Consider the following 16,590-nt stretch of genomic DNA (forward strand, 5'->3'; position numbering starts at 1 on the left):
GGCAATCATAGATGAGAGAAAGAGAGGAGGTGTCCGAGGGAAGCCTGAAGATGTGAGCAGAAAATGGCAATGCAGTGGGCGAGCGTTGCCAGGCATTGGTTGACCTTCTGCCTTAAAATAGTTGTTTTGTCCTCCCATTCTGATTAATAGAACTATGTTACAGTCACTTTTTATGCTTACATTTTGATAATTTTGTATATGTTTTATGTAGTCTGTAACTTTAGGAAACTGTTATGAGATGTGTGCATTCCATACATCATTTTTCCAGAATAATATGCAAAGATGGAACTAAAATGTAAATGTATTTTTTGTTGTCAGGTTTCATGCATGTGTTATCCAGCTACCATTTAACCAGGGAGTTAGAAAGAACCCATCCTTCTTCCTCTCTGTGATCTCTGATATGGCACCATGCTGCTACTCTATTTTGAAGTCCAAAAACATAGGTACGTATGTATGCAGTTGATTAACCATACACAACCAGTGTAGCAAATGAGTTCTGGAATGCAAAAAGAAAATATCTACACAATTCATGTTGAACTGAGGCCGACAGCATATTGTACATTTTAGTCACTGTGAGGAACCTGAGGGCATCCTCACTTCTTTCCCCCCGGTATCCTCTTCTTAGGTGGCCAGGCAAAGGCCATCGTTTTTGGATCCTGACCCTCAGGGTGGATGTGCGAGCGAGGCTTTCTTGGGTTGAGGAGACTTGGGGAGTGGATAGAAGACGTGAGACATGGTATCCCCCATTTCCCTTTCACCAAAAACCTTCCATCCCTCAAGCTTTCATAGGCTTTTGTCGGCCCTGTCCCTGTGATACCCCTAAAGTATTCCCCAAATTGCATCAATATGGTACTAGGAAAAGAAGAGGACAACTCTAGACCAACACTGCCTCGTTTTGTGAAGGCAAACAATTATCATCCCCAACCAAGTACTGGGACGAGGAGGACGACGACGACAAGAGCTGAGCAGGATGACCGCTTTTCTGGTGAGCCATCTACCCATTTTTGTAATGAAACTGGAGGCAGGAGCTTTAAAAGCTGGTAGCCTGAAACAAATGGTGTCAGCTGTGGAATCAGTGTCAGCTGTGTGTAGGGAGACCTCTCTGGTGTGGCGGCGTGGCACGAGGAGCGCCTGAGACACGTGAAGCAGTGCAGAGTGTATGCAGCAGGAAGCTCTGGCATAACAAGCTGAAGCTGGTGGCCAGCCATGAGAAGGAGGACGGCAGGAATGAGGGAAGCGGTTGTATGTATTCTGCTTTGCTGTGGAAGCACTGCTGGCTGTGCGCGAGCCACAAGAAGACTGTCGGGAGAAGACCCCAGCGACCGCACAGAGAAACAGGAACCCGTGGTGGTGGGAGACCTCACAAGGAGCCATAAGACCGACAAGTGAGTGAAACTAGAAAGGGGGAACACCGGGATGGCAGGCAGTGATGGAAATTAAATGAAATCAAGGCATTTTGAATTCCGAACACAAGTTAAAGCAGGTGACAGGTATTTTGAAAACCGAACGAATTGAAAGCAAGTTGGAAACACTCTGACATCTTGAAAGTAATGAAAGAAAGATTGTGAACTTTACTGAAAGGAACGTTTTGAACTGCACTGAAATAATGAACTGCATTAATTGAAACAAGTGCCACCAAAGCAAAGAGAACACAAAGAGTTGAATGTAGGACATAAAAAACCCAACATTAGTCACAGCCAAGAAAATGCAAAGAACTGTACATTTTTAAGAAACGAGCATTGGCAAGAGCTATGGAAACATAAGGAGGTGTAACAAGCAGCACAAGGTGGTTAAAGAAGCCACAATACAGTGTCAGGAGAGTGTGACACATGTAACTGAGGCAAACCTTACTGCTGAGGAAAAGCAGTGTACTGGTGTCAAAGGAAAAGCAGTCAAGGTAGGGTCCTGGTATGGGACCTGTAATGGGTCGACCGTGTGGTCGGACAACTGTGCCTAGACCAGGTTCCCCTGAATGGAGATGCCACTGAAAACACCTTTAAAGAAGCTTATGTTGTGCACAGACCTTTTGTGATATTTAAGGAAAGTGTTTTGAAATTTGGAAGTTTTGAACTCTTGGGGAAAAAAACCTGATATGTTGTTTTTGTTTAAAAGCTAATAGATTTGAACGCTTGGGGAAGGGAACCCCTGTACTTGATGAACTACTTTGAACTTGGGGAAGGGGAGCTCATTACAAGCCAGAGAGCTCGAAGAAGCTCTGAACTTTATTTTGAACACTATTCCTTCTGATGCTGACATCCCTACACATTGTATGCAGTTAGATATGAGGGCAAGTATAGGTTTTGGACACAGACAGAACATTTACTTTGGACTTCCTGATGTAGACTATCCTTAATTTCCTTTAGGTTTGGAATCCCCACTTAGCATAGGGCAAGTTGGGCATTAATCCACCCTGCCTTTTTAGGTAAATAAAATGTTGTTGAGAAAACTTGAACCTGTTGTCCATGTCTGACTCATGATGCCTTCACACCACACATAATCAGGAAAGATGGTACCACCGTAATTCTGAACGTAGACTTGTGTATGGTTGAAACTTTTCAACCTATGCGTTGTATTATTGTAGTTTTTTTATGTCCACCTTTAGCAAACACTGAAAAGGGAGAGATGGATTAAGGTATTCTGGCATGCAAGGAAGTGACATATGGTTGGTTTGCGATCCTTCTGCATAGTAGCCATCACTCTTTGTATTGTAGTTTTAAATTCAGTAAACATAAAAACATACTGGTGCTGATGGTTACAGGTGATTGTTCATTTAATGACACTGATTATGATGAACATATAATGCTTGGAAAGATGTTTTTCTCCATCTTTGTATCTTTCATAGATTCACATGCTGTGAATATTCCTTGTCATTAGGCTGGGGAATCTCGGTAACAGAGCAGTTTAATCTTAAACTGAAAACTTCTGTCACTTTTGTGGTCTAGTATAGTCACTTTTGGGTCATACTGCCCAGCCAAAAGGAACATTTCCCTTAGCTCCTCCTCTGTCGGCCATCTTCAGATTTATTACTGCACGTTCTTGTTCAGAGTCCTCAAACATCTCTTTCTACAAATAACTTCGAAAATTATTCTTACATTTCATCTTTTGATGAATAAAAATCCATCTTTCGATGATTCGTCAACATCCTAACAACGGGAACGGAACCGGAGACTGAAAACTTGCACCCGCCAATGTTTCCCATAGGTTTGACTGCTTATACTGCTTGCATCCGCATCATGTCATCGAAGACTGCAACATTTGTCAGTATTTCGAATAAGACACCCCACGGTCGACACCAACAACTGGTCGCGTGGCCCCACAAAGCCGGTGGGGCCTCTAACTCTTCTTCAGTACAGAGTCATGCCTCACTCAGCAGGGTAGGACGGCCAATGAACCACCTCTTGTAAGAGGTCCAGGGCGCATGAGGAGCCCTCCAGCAGCAGAAAAAGGCACACTTAGAAGCTTCCAGAAGCAGACCATCTCAACCTAAGGTCAGTGCCTCATCCGTTTCATGGGACAAGGGCTGCTGGCCCCTTCCTCCCGGTCAGTGGAACCCGACACAGTTGTCCAAAGCAATCGACGATGACACCCTCACTGACCAAATCGTCCCGTACGTCATTGACGCCAAAGATAACTACACCGTTGTCGACTAAATCGGCGGCAGCCACAGCGATAAAGCTGAAGACGACACAGTCAACGTCATAGATGACGCCTCCGTCGACGGCAGTCGCCAAACCAACATCATTGTCTACAGAGTCAGCCACAATCCCGTCAATGATGAAACCAAAAATCGGTCACATCCACCACACCATCTGTGGCTCAATTCCACCTTGTTGTGGATTAAAACCTCTACAGTGTCTGTGCTGGCAGTGCTTCCATGCTCTTCATACCCTCTACCCCCTCTGTTTTTTCTGCAGCAGAATACCGCCAGTAGAGGATTTTTCTCTAATTCCCCAGCATCAACCTCGGAGGCTAAAAAACAATCATTTATTCGTCCGGATCCACTACTCCCTGGTCGGGAGCAAAGTCTCTGCTTTCCACCACAGTTGGCTTGCCATTTCAGAGTATTCCTGGATCCTGTTAGTGGTCAGAGGAGGCTACAGACGGCCCATTCCCCCCCCCCTCCCGATTCAAATAGGTTCGGCCACTCTCCTGTGGGAGATTGCCAACCTTTTGGAGATCAGTGTGATCGAGGTCAATGCGATTGCAGAAATTCCCGTCCTCAGTAGAGCAAGGGCAGGGCTTTTACTGTTGCCTTTTTACTGTGAACTAGAAAAACCAGGCGGGTCTGCAGATGGTATTGGACCTTTCCTATCTGAATCTATTCCTTACCCTAGAAAAGCTTTAAGATGGTCACGCCAGCGCAAATGCGGAATGCCCTCAACAAGGGAGACTGGTTGTACACATTGGATCTAAAGGACTCATATGTTCATGTTCCAATATACAAAGCACACAAAAAATTCCACAGATTTTTCCTTGATCAGCAGCACTTTCAGTATCGGGTTCTCCCTTTCAGACTCAATTCCACCCGCAACGTTTTTTTCAAAATTGATGGCTCCTATTGCAGCACATCTCAGGATCAAGGGGATTCACATGTATCCCTACTTGGACAACTGGCTCGTCAGGTCGAAAACGTGCTTTGGAGCCACAGCCTCCCTTCAACAACTACTAGACCTTCTCTTCAGACTCAGCCTCTCAGTCAACCTCAATAAGTCTTGATTGATCCCAGCGCAGATCACCTTTATAGGGTTCAGATGGGATACAGCAGTGGGCAGAGTGTTCCTTACAGAACAGAGGATACAGGACATTCAGCTGTCAACCTTGCCTTTTCTGGTCCGGAGGGCCGCCTAGGTGTGTGGTTTCAGCATCTTCTAGGCCTTATGTCAGCATCTATTCTAGCTTTGCCTCTTGCTCGCCTTAAGATGAAGTGTCTCCAACTACATTTGGATGACTTCTGGGTTCAGGAGTGCGAATCTCAGTGAAAAATTGTTATGATTCACTCCAGCTTGAAACCGGATCTACTGTGTTGGGGAGACGAAAAATATCTGAGAGCGGGAGTCTCTTTTCAGGATGCTCCTCCTCTACACACAATAACTTCAGACTCCTCCCTAAAAGGATGGGGAGCCACGTTGGGTCAATTCCAAACTCACGTACTTTGATCTCCGGGGAAATCCCTCGAACACATAAATATGCTGGAACTTCTGGCAATTTTCAAAGCCCTAAAGTCTTTTCTGACCTTGATCCAGAACGTCTCAGTCCTCGTACGTACGAACAGTACAACAGCTATGTTCTATGTCAACAAGCAGGGCGGGACAAAGTCCCTCCGGTTGTGTCATCTAGCAGTTCAATATGGGAAGAGGCTACTCAGCACAGCATACATCTCCACGCTGTTCATCCAGAACTCAAAACAAGAGCGGATACATTAAGCCGTCTGCCCCGCTGCATTCGCGAATGGGGACTCAAGAGACTGCACTCCATCAAATCTTCCTGAAATGGTGCCATCCTCAGTTGGATCCTTTCATGACTTTCCAAAAACCGCAAGTGCCCACGATTTGCGGCTCTGCTAGGACAGAGTCTGCATTCCTTGGGGAAGTTCTCCAAATTCTGTGGGACGAGGAGGCATTCAATGCATTTCCACCAATTCCCTATTCCCAGTATACTTTCAAAGGTCAGGAAGGCGAGGGATTGAACTCTAATATTGATAGTGCCAAATTGTCTGAACCGTGTCTGGTACTCTGATCTCCTACTCCCGGCCCACGGACTGTCTCCTCCCTGTGACTCAGGACCAGCTCTCAGCAGGAAGGGACAGTGTTTCACCCTGCACCGATATCGCGTAACTTAGCAGCCTGGTACCTGAGCAGCTAGATTCTGCTTACCTAGGGCTTTCTGATGATAACATAGCGACTATGCAGGCCGCTAGGAAGCAGTCAACAAGGTCCCAATACACAAGCAAATGGACTCACTTCTGTTTCTAGATGCTGGAGCAATCCCTCAAACCTTATCATTCTTCTTTAGTCAACATTCTATCTTTTCTGTCTTCCTTGGAGTCCACAATGGTGAACATCCACTCTTGTCGTACATCTGTCTGCTATTGGAGCTCATATTAGCTCTCCAGACCTTAAGATATCTACATCTAACCCTGTGATCAAAAGACATGGTCTGAATAGGCTTTCCCCACCAGTGTCTAAACCTTACCTACTATGCGACCTAAACGTAGTATTATCTGCAATATCCCATAAACCGTTTGAACCCATGTCTACAGCAGACTTAAGACTTGTATCTTTCAAAACTCCTTTTTATTAGCCGTAACTTTGGCTAGAAGGATTGGGGAGATTCTGGCTCTTTCTTTTCATAAAGACAAAGTTGTTCTCAGGACACATCCTACGTTTTTACCAAAGGGTGGGTCTTCTGTTCACTTAATCCAGGAAGTGTGCTACTCACAAGCCCCCTGAAACCCCCCCCCCTCGCCTCCCAGCCCCAGTCTGAAGGGGAGCGAGTCCTTCATTCTCTGGATGTCAGGCAGATGCTAACATTCTATTTAGACCATACCAAGGAATTCAGGAAAGCAGATAGTTCATTTGTTTCCTTCGGAGGACAACGAGCAGGCTTTCAGGCGTCAAAAGCCATGATAGCCAGGTGGATAGTCTCTTTTATTGTCTAGGCATACAACTTTCAGAACAAATCAGTACCTAAGGGATTACATGCTCATGCAGTTTGTGCCAAAGCAACAGCAGTGACATTCCAAATAAACATTCCATTAGTAAAGCAGCAATTTAGTCTTCCCCTTCTGCATTCTGCAAACACTACTTCATGGAAACAGCAGTCAGATCGGATGCTAGATTTGGTCTGGCGGTTCTGCAGAACCTCTTTGCTTGAAATAAGTTGCCAGCTGCCCAGACAGATAAGTACTTTGTAATCTCCCATGAATATGGAGGAAAGGGGATGGGATTTAAGAGTAAGAAAAGATTACTCACCATAGTGCCTTCTGTACTCTTAGTCCATAGTTCCCTTTCCTCAATACTCCGCTGCTCACCGTCCCCCATTATAATATTAGTCGTGTTTCACGTCTTGTGGAGCCAAGGACTGATGGGTTTTGTCAGTGGGTGGAATCGGCAGGGCTAGCCACACCCACGCTTCGGTGCCTTCCGTACAACACTACAATTTAAAGGGGAAATTAATTTTGTTATGCAAAAAGTGTACCGGTCCCGTCCCCACAGGACGAACACCCATAATTATCGAGGAAAGGGGACTATGTACTAAAAGTACAGAAGTCTCTGCAGTGAGTAACATTTTCTTTTCTGGCACCAACAGGTATTAGAGTGAGCTTATTTTACATTGCAATACAAAGAAAACAGGACTTGGCATACCCTCTGAAGATGTGAAGCCCTGAGTGAGTCAGACAGACCTTTTGGGTAGTTTTTCTATTCTGCTAGCAAGTAAGGAAAAGTACATTACTTAAGCAAGATTGTGGTTCACATGGCCTTGTACATGTAAAGCTGTATCATGTTCGTGTTTCTCTTGCACAAGCTTCCCTGCCTAATTGAGTAAAGTATAATCGTTGCACACTTCCACATCCCTACTCTGCTTAATCATGTGCTACATCCTATTATTCTCCATCTATGCAGTGCCGAATGGTGCCAGACGGATTCTACCTGCAAAACCTTATGGGTCTCTCAGTGTCTCTCAGAGATGAATCTTTCCATGCAGCAGTGGACTGGCATAGAGGGGACTCAGGTTTCCCAGTGGGCCTCTGCATCATGGGCCTCTTGCGTCGGTGTCCAGGTTTTATGATTCTCTTAGCCTCTTTTCCATGCACCCCACAACCCCCTTCTATCGCTCCTTATTTTCCACATTAATTTGTAAGAAAGTGTTTGTTATAAAGCACTTAGGGCCTCATTACGAGTTAGGCGGATAATCAGAGGTAAATCCTCCAAAAAATAGCCCTGAGGAATTACCGTATTTCCCCCATTTATTTTGGGTCGTTTGGACCACTGGTGTTTTTTTGCGGTATTACCGCCGCAGTAATTCTGCCACTTCTGCCGATTTTTCAGTGTTTAGTGGGAAGATTTACCTCCAGGGTTTTGGCTGGAGGTAAATCCTCCACTCAAAACAAACTCAGTTTGGCGTGGTGGTAAAATTGGCAGTAACCCAGTTACTGCCAATATTACAATGTACAGCCTAACTCGTAATGAGGCTGTTAGTATTTTATTCCCCGCTCTTTATACTTGCTATATGTCAGCTTATTGTTTTTTTTTAACTACTTTCTAATCCCTACATCAATACCAGTGTGCTATAAAATGAACTAGTTGACCCATTTTTTACAAATTTTTCTTTTAGGAGATCAAAACGCTACTTGGAGGGTGTTAAGACAGAATTCCTATTTTTGAGGATTCTATGGACACTTTTCAGGATCCCTCAACATTTCGCTTTGTTCCCTTTATTTTTTTGGATCAGTGACTTTTCCGGGAGGCCCTCTGTCATTGCAATCTTTTTTATCTTAAGGTATGTTGTATTGCATGTCAGGCACCCCATCCATCCCCTAGGGTGATTATTTCACGCTACATTGGATTAAGGGAGTACGTTGGTGGCAGCTATACTTTAGTTTTGGCTTCACCAGTGGTGCAAGCCATTTTACTGCATTGGTAGCCCAATGTACCATGTTGTAATGCATTGTTACGCTCAGCTGGTATCCACTGGGACGCCACCCAGCCCTGGTTGGATGATTTGCACTTTTGAACCCCCTCCCGGTCCCTTGGTAAGGCCTCTGGTTAAAGATGGGGCTGCAATATAGGAGAGCTGGATTCAATACCAGATTGTCTTTGTTTTCCCACCTCCCTTGGCCTCAACTCCTTCCTCCCCCTTGGGCCTGCTCCTCACATTAATATTGTAAAAGGTAGATTCTCTAACCTGCTCCTCGTGGCAGGGGCGCGTAGATGTGGGGGGCGAGCAGCGACCAAGTTACTTCACTGGTGCAAGCCCCCTGTGGAAATCCAGGCTTGCTGTGACTTCCGTAGGTTTGCTGCTTTACAGTCTTTATATGCAGTTCTTATGTTCTTCTTAGTTCGAATAAAAATGTCCTGCTTCTTTCCTTTTAGGTATGGAAAGGTATTCTGGTGTTGTCATGCAGTTTGAAGATGAGCATGGGCCGGTAGGCGAAAGCGCGGTGTGCGCGCGATGCTGTCCGGTGAGTAATGCGCGATACGCGACGCTGTTTCGCCTTTTATATTGCTGACCTGTGTCTTTTCTCTCCTTGCAGGTCGCGATGTTCCTCGCCGAGCGCCGTGATGTTCCAGCGATGATACTGACCAGGAGATGACTACCCAGGTAAGAATTGTGTGGCTTTCTTCATTCGGGAGGAAACTTGAGTAAACGCTTACTAATGCTGTCTTTCTTTCTCCTCTTTCCAGGTTATGGTATTCCAGGATGCATGCAGTGCCGGATGATGGAGTTTGTAGCTTCAGGTGAGTGGAACTGAAGTCGGCGTTGGAAGATTGAAGACAGGATACTATTCCAGATAAGTTTTGTAGTGTTCTTTCTCTCTTTGCAGGTCCTTGGTTTCAGGTAAGCTGGCATCAAAGAACTGGACACTGAGCGTTACGCTGCCCACAGCAGAATAACGCAAAGCTTGTTCTGCTGTTTGGGTGTGGTTTAAATAGTGTCAGGTAAAGTAGTCCAGGTAAAATAGCCCCAGGCCTGCCACACACAAAGTAGTCCAGGTAAAGTAGTCCCAGGCCTGCCACACCCAAAAGACTAGACCGCATTTCTCATTTCCTTGTAACTGAGCTATGTGTGTGCCTCCATGTTGGCTGAAACCCCCATCACCCCCAAGTTAAATAGTCCCAAGTAAATAGTCCCATTCTCATGATGGTTATGAGCCTGGCGCCAAAGGTGCCAGGACTGACTCCAACAGAGTCTTGGATGAGGGTTTTAAGGCATTTGACCTGGCCCTAACTGGAAGGCTGACTTGCCAGTGAGGTCCAGGGGTAAGCGTCATGACAGGCATTGGGGCACCAATGCATTTTTTCAAATCCTGTTCTCATGCATTTTGTATTTTAGGGCTTCCTTTGTTCAGAGCAACCATGAGGAAGGCTTAAGATCGCCGTTCTGACCATGAGGGCTATTTGTGATCCCACATGGCAGCCTCCTTATTGGTTTAAACTTATTTGGGCCGATGCAGTTCCCTGGGCTCTCCCTCTCACTTCCTGTGGGTGTGGTCTAGTCCGAGTGGCAGTACTACTGGCCAACGAGCATGCTTGGGCATCTGACCCTTTGCCACCAGCATCCACTAATGATTGGGGGGGAGGCGTTTGGCCAGCCCCTTTTTGCTTTTGTATTTAAGACCGCCTATTCGAAGGGATTGGGTCCTCCAACGTATTCCATTTCTATGACAGTAATCACCACAGCGTTGCTGCTTCGGAAAATCTTTCTGCGTCCTGCGTCGATGACATCGATACGCTGTCCTCGAGGGCCTCCGTCGAGCAGTTGTGACCGGATGTTAGAAGTAGGACGCACGACACCCGTAGCTTCAGTTCTGTTTTTTCCGCGAATGTGTTCGCTTTGGAGATCTCGGCGTGCCTCGGTTCTTCCGAATTCTGTTCTTTCAGTTGTTCGAACCTGTTTGTTGTGAAGATTTCCATGATGTCTTTGTCTTCTTCCACCCCGCGGCCGGGTTTTAAGAAGTGTCGGGACTGTGGGTCCAAGATATCGTTGACAGATTCGCACGACGCCTGCCTCTGGTACCTCGGTGAGGACCACGACACATGACTGTGTAGACTGCCAGTCGCTTACATCAAAGGCCTTGCGGGAGCGGAAGAAGATGCTTTCTGTAGGTAAGGTGGCCAAGCCCCGGAAGTCGAGATCCACTGGGCTTTTGACAGATGATTCGAGGGGCATCTCTCCGCATCATCGGCGTAAGTCCGGGGGGTCTCGGTCCAGGAGTAGGTACCGCCATTCCTCTGCCTCTTCGAGGCACTCACGGAAGCGCCGGCATTGGTCGCCATCCCCGTCCTCGTCCAAGGATCCGCCCGTCGGCGGGTGGCTTGTCCCAACAAGCACTCCACTCCTGCGGAATAGGATTCATTCCGGCAGGAGATGTTGCCGATTTTTCAGCCGCAGCGCTCCGTGCTGTCGAAAGACTCGGCCCGTGAACGTGCTAGAGACACCTCTCGCATGCCTTTGGGCTCGAGCGGTCGTCGCGATCACCGGGCACCTTCGAGGTCTCGGACAGACAAGGATGGTCGCTCTAGACATGCCCGCTTCAGGTCCTCGACGCCCTCGAGACCGTCGGAGCCTGTAAGGTCTTCGAAGAAGACATCGATGCCTTCAGCGCCTAGGTCGTCGAGGGACTCTCTCGAGGCACCGCCTCCGAGGAAGCAGTCGATGCCATCGGTGCCCAGGCTGTCGAAGGACACGCTCGGGGCTCCGCTCTCGAGGACTGTTGTAGCCTTCGGCGCCACACTCGACGTCGACGCCGATTCCACCAAGACCTTTCGAGGCTGCTTTGTCGGAGGTACCCTGTGGCACGGGGGAACCCCCTAGAAAGGCTCTGGCCAAGGCTAAAAATGTATGTCTCTTTTTCTGTGCCCTCATTCCAGCCTCTGTATTATATTTCTGAGGTGGATGAAGGGTCTGAGGAAGGTATGGTTCCAGGGGAGGTACCCAATGAGATTTTGTCTGGTCATAGCCAGATTGAAGACCTGTGTCCGTCGTTGCACGACGCCAGTGGTCTGGACACCTCTCCGGAGGTGGGGTTCTGTAGGCCTGAGCCTGGCACCCATGCCGAGTCCTCGTACTGGCTCCTTATGTCGAGGGTCCCGGAATACCAGTGGATTTTCTGCAGGATGACCTGACGGATATCCTCGACCAAGGTCCACCAACTGACCCGGTACTGCCATTCCATATGGCCTTGCAGAGAAGGGTGGCGGCGGCTTGGACTGTTCCGGAGAGTCTCCCGGCAGTGAGCAGGTCTTTGCCGCGAAAATACTGCCCAGCCAGTAGCGACCCCCGCTATTTCACCACGCACCCAACTCCGGGGAGTTTGGTGGTGCAGGCGGCTATGGCCCAAGCAAAGCAGCCGTCGAACCCTACCATATCGCCTGATGGGGACGACAAGCGTTTTGATGGCTGGGCAAAGAAAGTGTTTTCTTCAGGTGGTATAGCTTTACAGGCATCCAACTGTGTGTGCCTTGTCACGTTTCACGCATACTCTGTGGAACTGTATTTCGTTAGCGGCTGATCATATTCCCGAAGGGGAGGAACGGGATGGTTTTTTTGCTATTGTGCATGATGGCAAGGATGCCATGTGTAAGTCCGTTCAGTCGGGTCTGGACATGGCAGATCGTGTCAGCCGGTACATGTCGGCCGAGCACAGTTATGCACAGGTTTGCGTGGTTGTGGAAGTCAGGGTTTGCTCCGGATGTGCAGGCCCAGCTCCTCAAAATGCCCTTTGATGGTGAACATCTTTTTGGCAGCAAGGCTGACGAGAGCCTTGAGAGGTTGCAGACCTCCAAAGCTGCAGCAAAGTCGTGGAGCGCTGCAGTGCGCCAACTTCCGCCATTTCCTCCGTGGGGACAGCAATGCAGGGGAGGTTCCTTTCGATATTAATCATCCTTTGGTAAATCGAGAGGAGCTGCAAGTCAAAGGGGCCACCGTAGGAGTACCAGAGGTGGAAAACCGGGTACTCGAGGTGCCAAGGCCGCTCGGGCAGTTGCCTCTTTGCCCTCAGGCACTGCCGCAGCCGCTTCAACTCAGTCATGAGGCCATGTCCCATGGTTCACCGGTTGGGGGAAGACTGGCGTAGCATCTTTTAGAGTGGCGTGCCGTTACTTCAGAAGTGTGGGTTCTGGAGATCATAGCCCACGGCTACTGTCTTCCTTTCCGGCAGAGGCCTCACGACAATCCACCAGGGAATCTCTCTTTGAAGAGTCCGGATCCACTCCTTGCGCAGGAAATACAATCCCTGCTGGAGACAGGACGCATAGAACTGGTGCCTGTAGCGCCTGTAGTGGAGAGGAACAAGGGAAGGTATTCCCCTTATTTTTTGATTTCAAAGAAAGACAGGGGATTGAGACCCATCATGGACTTGCACGGTTTGAACAAGCTCCTCAGGAAGGACAAGTTCAAGATGGTTACTCTTTCTCAAGTCCTCCAGGCCCTTCAACTCCAGGACTGGTTGGTGTCCCTCGACCTCAAGGACGCTTACTTTCATGTGCCGATCCATCCCAAGCACAAGAAGTACCCGAGGTTCGCGGTTGGCGACTCGCACTTTCAGTTTCGGGTCCTGCCGTTTGGATTGACCTCCGCCCGAGGGTTTTCACCAAGCTCATGGTGGTGGTGACATGTATCTCAGGAAAGGGGGGATTCACATATATCCCTACCTGGACAATTGGTTGATCAGGGCGCACTCTCCAGAGCAAGTCCTGGATCATCTGTCAGTCACCTGCCACTCCCTTCCCAAGCTGGGCTTCTCCCTCAACTTAAAGAAGTCCCACTTGACACCAACTCAGCGGCTCCAGTACATCGGAGTAGTGCTCGACACGTCCCTGGGGCAGTGTTTCCCTCCCCAGGTGAGGGCTCATCACATTCTGCAGATGGAGGACAAGTTTCAACATGCCCAGAGTCTCCCGGCGTTGGAGTTCCTGAGGTTTCTCAGCCTCATGGCATCCTGCATTCTTCTGGTGCCAGAGGCCAGGTTGCGGATGAGATCGCTGCAATGGGCCCTCAAGATGCAGTGGTCACAGTCCTCCGGCAGGATGTCGGACCCCGTTCAGGTGCCGTCCTCAGTCGCCCAGGACCTTCTGTGGTGGGCCGTCGAAGGCAATCTGGTGAGGCGGGCTCCGTTTTGGCTACCCTGGCCGGAGGGGACGATCGTGACGGACGTGTCCCTCACGGATGGGGAGCTCATGCCAACGAGCTGACTGTCAGCGGTCGTTGGTCTCCGTCAAAGTCCAGACTCCATATCAATCTGTTGGAGCTGAGGGTCGTCAGGCTAGCCCTGAAGACTTTTCTGCCGACTGTGCGAGCGAAGAATGTCCTGATTCTGACAGACAACACAGTGGCCATGCACTACCTCAACAAAAAGGGGGGACGTCGGGTCACTTCCTATGTGCAGGGAGGCGATGCAGCTCTGGTTCTGGGCCATCCAGCAGGAAATTTCGAACTAGGCAGTGCATCTGGCCGGAGATGAAAACGAGATGGCGGACGCTCTGAGCAGGCAGAGCGCGATCTCTCACGAGTGGGAGCTGACTCAGGAGATTCTCCTGGAGATCTTCACCCTTTGGGGGACCCCACAAGTGGACCTCTTCGCCTCCGGTGTCAACCGGAAGTGCGAAAAATTCTGCTCACGGTAATTTCCTCCAAGAGGAGCCTTAGAGGACGCATTCGTGGTGGAGTGGTCCTTCCCACTGCTGTACGCGTTTCCTCCAGTCCCTGTCATCCTGCAAGTGCTGCGGAGGTTACGGAGGTTCGGTTCCCGGATGCTCCTCATTGCTCCGACATGGGCCCGGAGAACTTGGTTCCTGGACCTTCTCGACTTGTCCATCTGCCCTCCACGTCGTCTTCCCTTCCGATACGATCTGCTCTCACGGGAGGGGGTCAGGTTCTCCATCCCGAGGTCAGATCCCTGAACCTTCACGCTTGGCTTCTGAAAGGTTGAGGTATAAGGATTGGGACCTCCCTGAAGACGTGATGGAGGTGTTGCTTTCGGCCAGATGGCCTGCAACCAAGTCCCTGTACTGTTGCCGTTGGAGAAAGTTCTGCGACTGGTGCAGAGTTAAGAATGTGGATCCTTTTTCATGTGACATTCCTATGGTTCTGTCTTTTTTGCTTTCGTTAGCCCACAAGGGCCTGCAAGTGGGGGTACCATTAAAGGTTACCTGGCGGCGCTGTCTATATTTAAGCGCTCGTCTGAGGAGTGTTCTTATTTCAAGATTCCTTTAATTTCTCAAAGGACTCACTAATGTGTTTCCGCCGTCATCTTTCCAGGTGCCCGGTTGGGATTTGAATCTGGTTCTGAAATTTCTAAAGGGTGCTCCATTTGAGCCTTTACATTCTTGTCCTTTGAGGCTGTTAACCCTTAAAACTGTGTTTTTAGTTGCGGTCACTTCTGCCCGCAGTGAGCTGCAGGCACTTTGTGTTAAACCACCCTTCATGGTGTTTCATAAGGACAGGGTTGTCCTTAGAGTTCGTCCTTCCTTTCTTCCAAAGGTTGTCTCGGAATTTCATTTAAGCCAGATGGTCATTCTTCCGGCATTTTATCCTCCTCCGCATCCTGGTAAGGAAGAGGAGAGGCTCCATGCGTTGGATCCTAGGAGAGCTTTAAGTTTCTACATTTCACGCATGTCCCGGGTCAGAGTGGATGATCAGCTCTTTATAGGTTACGTTGGAAGGCGTTTTGGAAAAGCTGTTACTAAACAGACTTTGTCTAGATGGATTATCTTGGCAATTTCTGAATGTTACCGCTTGGCGGGTAAGGACCCTGCGGTAAGCTTACGGGCCCATTCTACTAGGGGTATGGCTGCCTCTACTGCCCTGCAGAGGGATGTTCCTATTCGTAACATCTGTGAAGCAGCCACATGGGCTTCGGTTCATACTTTTGTAAGACACTACTCCCTAGATTCTGTCCATGGGCAGGATCTGGCCTTTGGCAAGGCGGTCCTTTACTCTGCAATTTAATTGGGCATTCTAAATTTCTATATTCTAAATTCTTTTCCCTCCTCCATACGTTGGTACTGCTTTGGGAGTCTGTCATAGATATGGAATACGTCGGAGGACCCAATCCCCTCGAAGAACAAGTTACTTTCTTGCCTGGTAACGTTCTTTCGATGGGATGGTCCGACAATGTTTCCATATCGCCCCCTCCCTACCTGCCCCGCTACATAATTTCTTATGTGATTGCAGCTTACGTTTCCGCAAGGCTTTCTGTGGTCATAATGGCAGAAGATTGGTGCCACACGTTCTGGGAAAAAACTAGAACTGAGGCTACGGGCATCGTGCGTCCTACTTATAACATCCGGTGATGTCGGCTTGACGGAGGCCCTCGAGGACAGCGAAGCAACGTCATTGACGCAGGACGCAGAAAGATTTTCCGAAAGCAGCACAGCTGTGGTGATTACTTTCATAGATATAGAATACGTCGTCGGACCATCCCATCGAAAGAACGTTACCAGGTAAGAAAGTAACTTGTTCTTCTCTGCCTCTCTCTCTTGGCTGTTTGTGCTGCAGCTTAGAAAAAGCATGCCTCACGGCCTGCTAAAGGAGTTTTTCTCACCAATTCCTAGGTGTTTTTGGCAGTGTTTTTACCCTCCCCTATCCATGATGCCTAGGTGTAGGGTTATGGGCGTATCTCGGTTTGGGTTTCTGCTCCTGGAAGTCCAGTCCGGGCCGCTTGAATTTGCCTGCCTTCATGCACTGGGTCGATCCTATCATGCTGTAAACATTTTCTCCGCCGCTTACTGCCATTTTCCTGCTGTTTGACACCAGGGTCTGCCAGGTGATGCCACCTGGAAGGGGATTGGGACACCAACACACCATCTAATCTGCTCCTTGGGATGTCCTATGGAATCCTGAGCTATTATCCCTGTGTTCGGATTGTTT

General features: G+C 48.6%; 1 protein-coding gene across 1 annotated transcript in view; it reads left to right on the plus strand.

The window, feature by feature from the left end:
- Nucleotides 1-16,590, plus strand: part of TERT (telomerase reverse transcriptase) — a 679,541-nt gene that overhangs the window by 554,101 nt on the left and 108,850 nt on the right. Inside the window, exon 14 of the mRNA XM_069613652.1 lies at nucleotides 319-443. Coding sequence (XP_069469753.1) covers nucleotides 319-443 — 125 coding nt within the window. The remainder of the gene's footprint in view (nucleotides 1-318; nucleotides 444-16,590) is intronic.

Source organism: Ambystoma mexicanum, chromosome 5p, assembly GCF_040938575.1.
Source record: "Ambystoma mexicanum isolate Mex_15411 chromosome 5p, UKY_AmexF1_1, whole genome shotgun sequence".
Taxonomy (NCBI): domain Eukaryota; kingdom Metazoa; phylum Chordata; class Amphibia; order Caudata; family Ambystomatidae; genus Ambystoma; species Ambystoma mexicanum.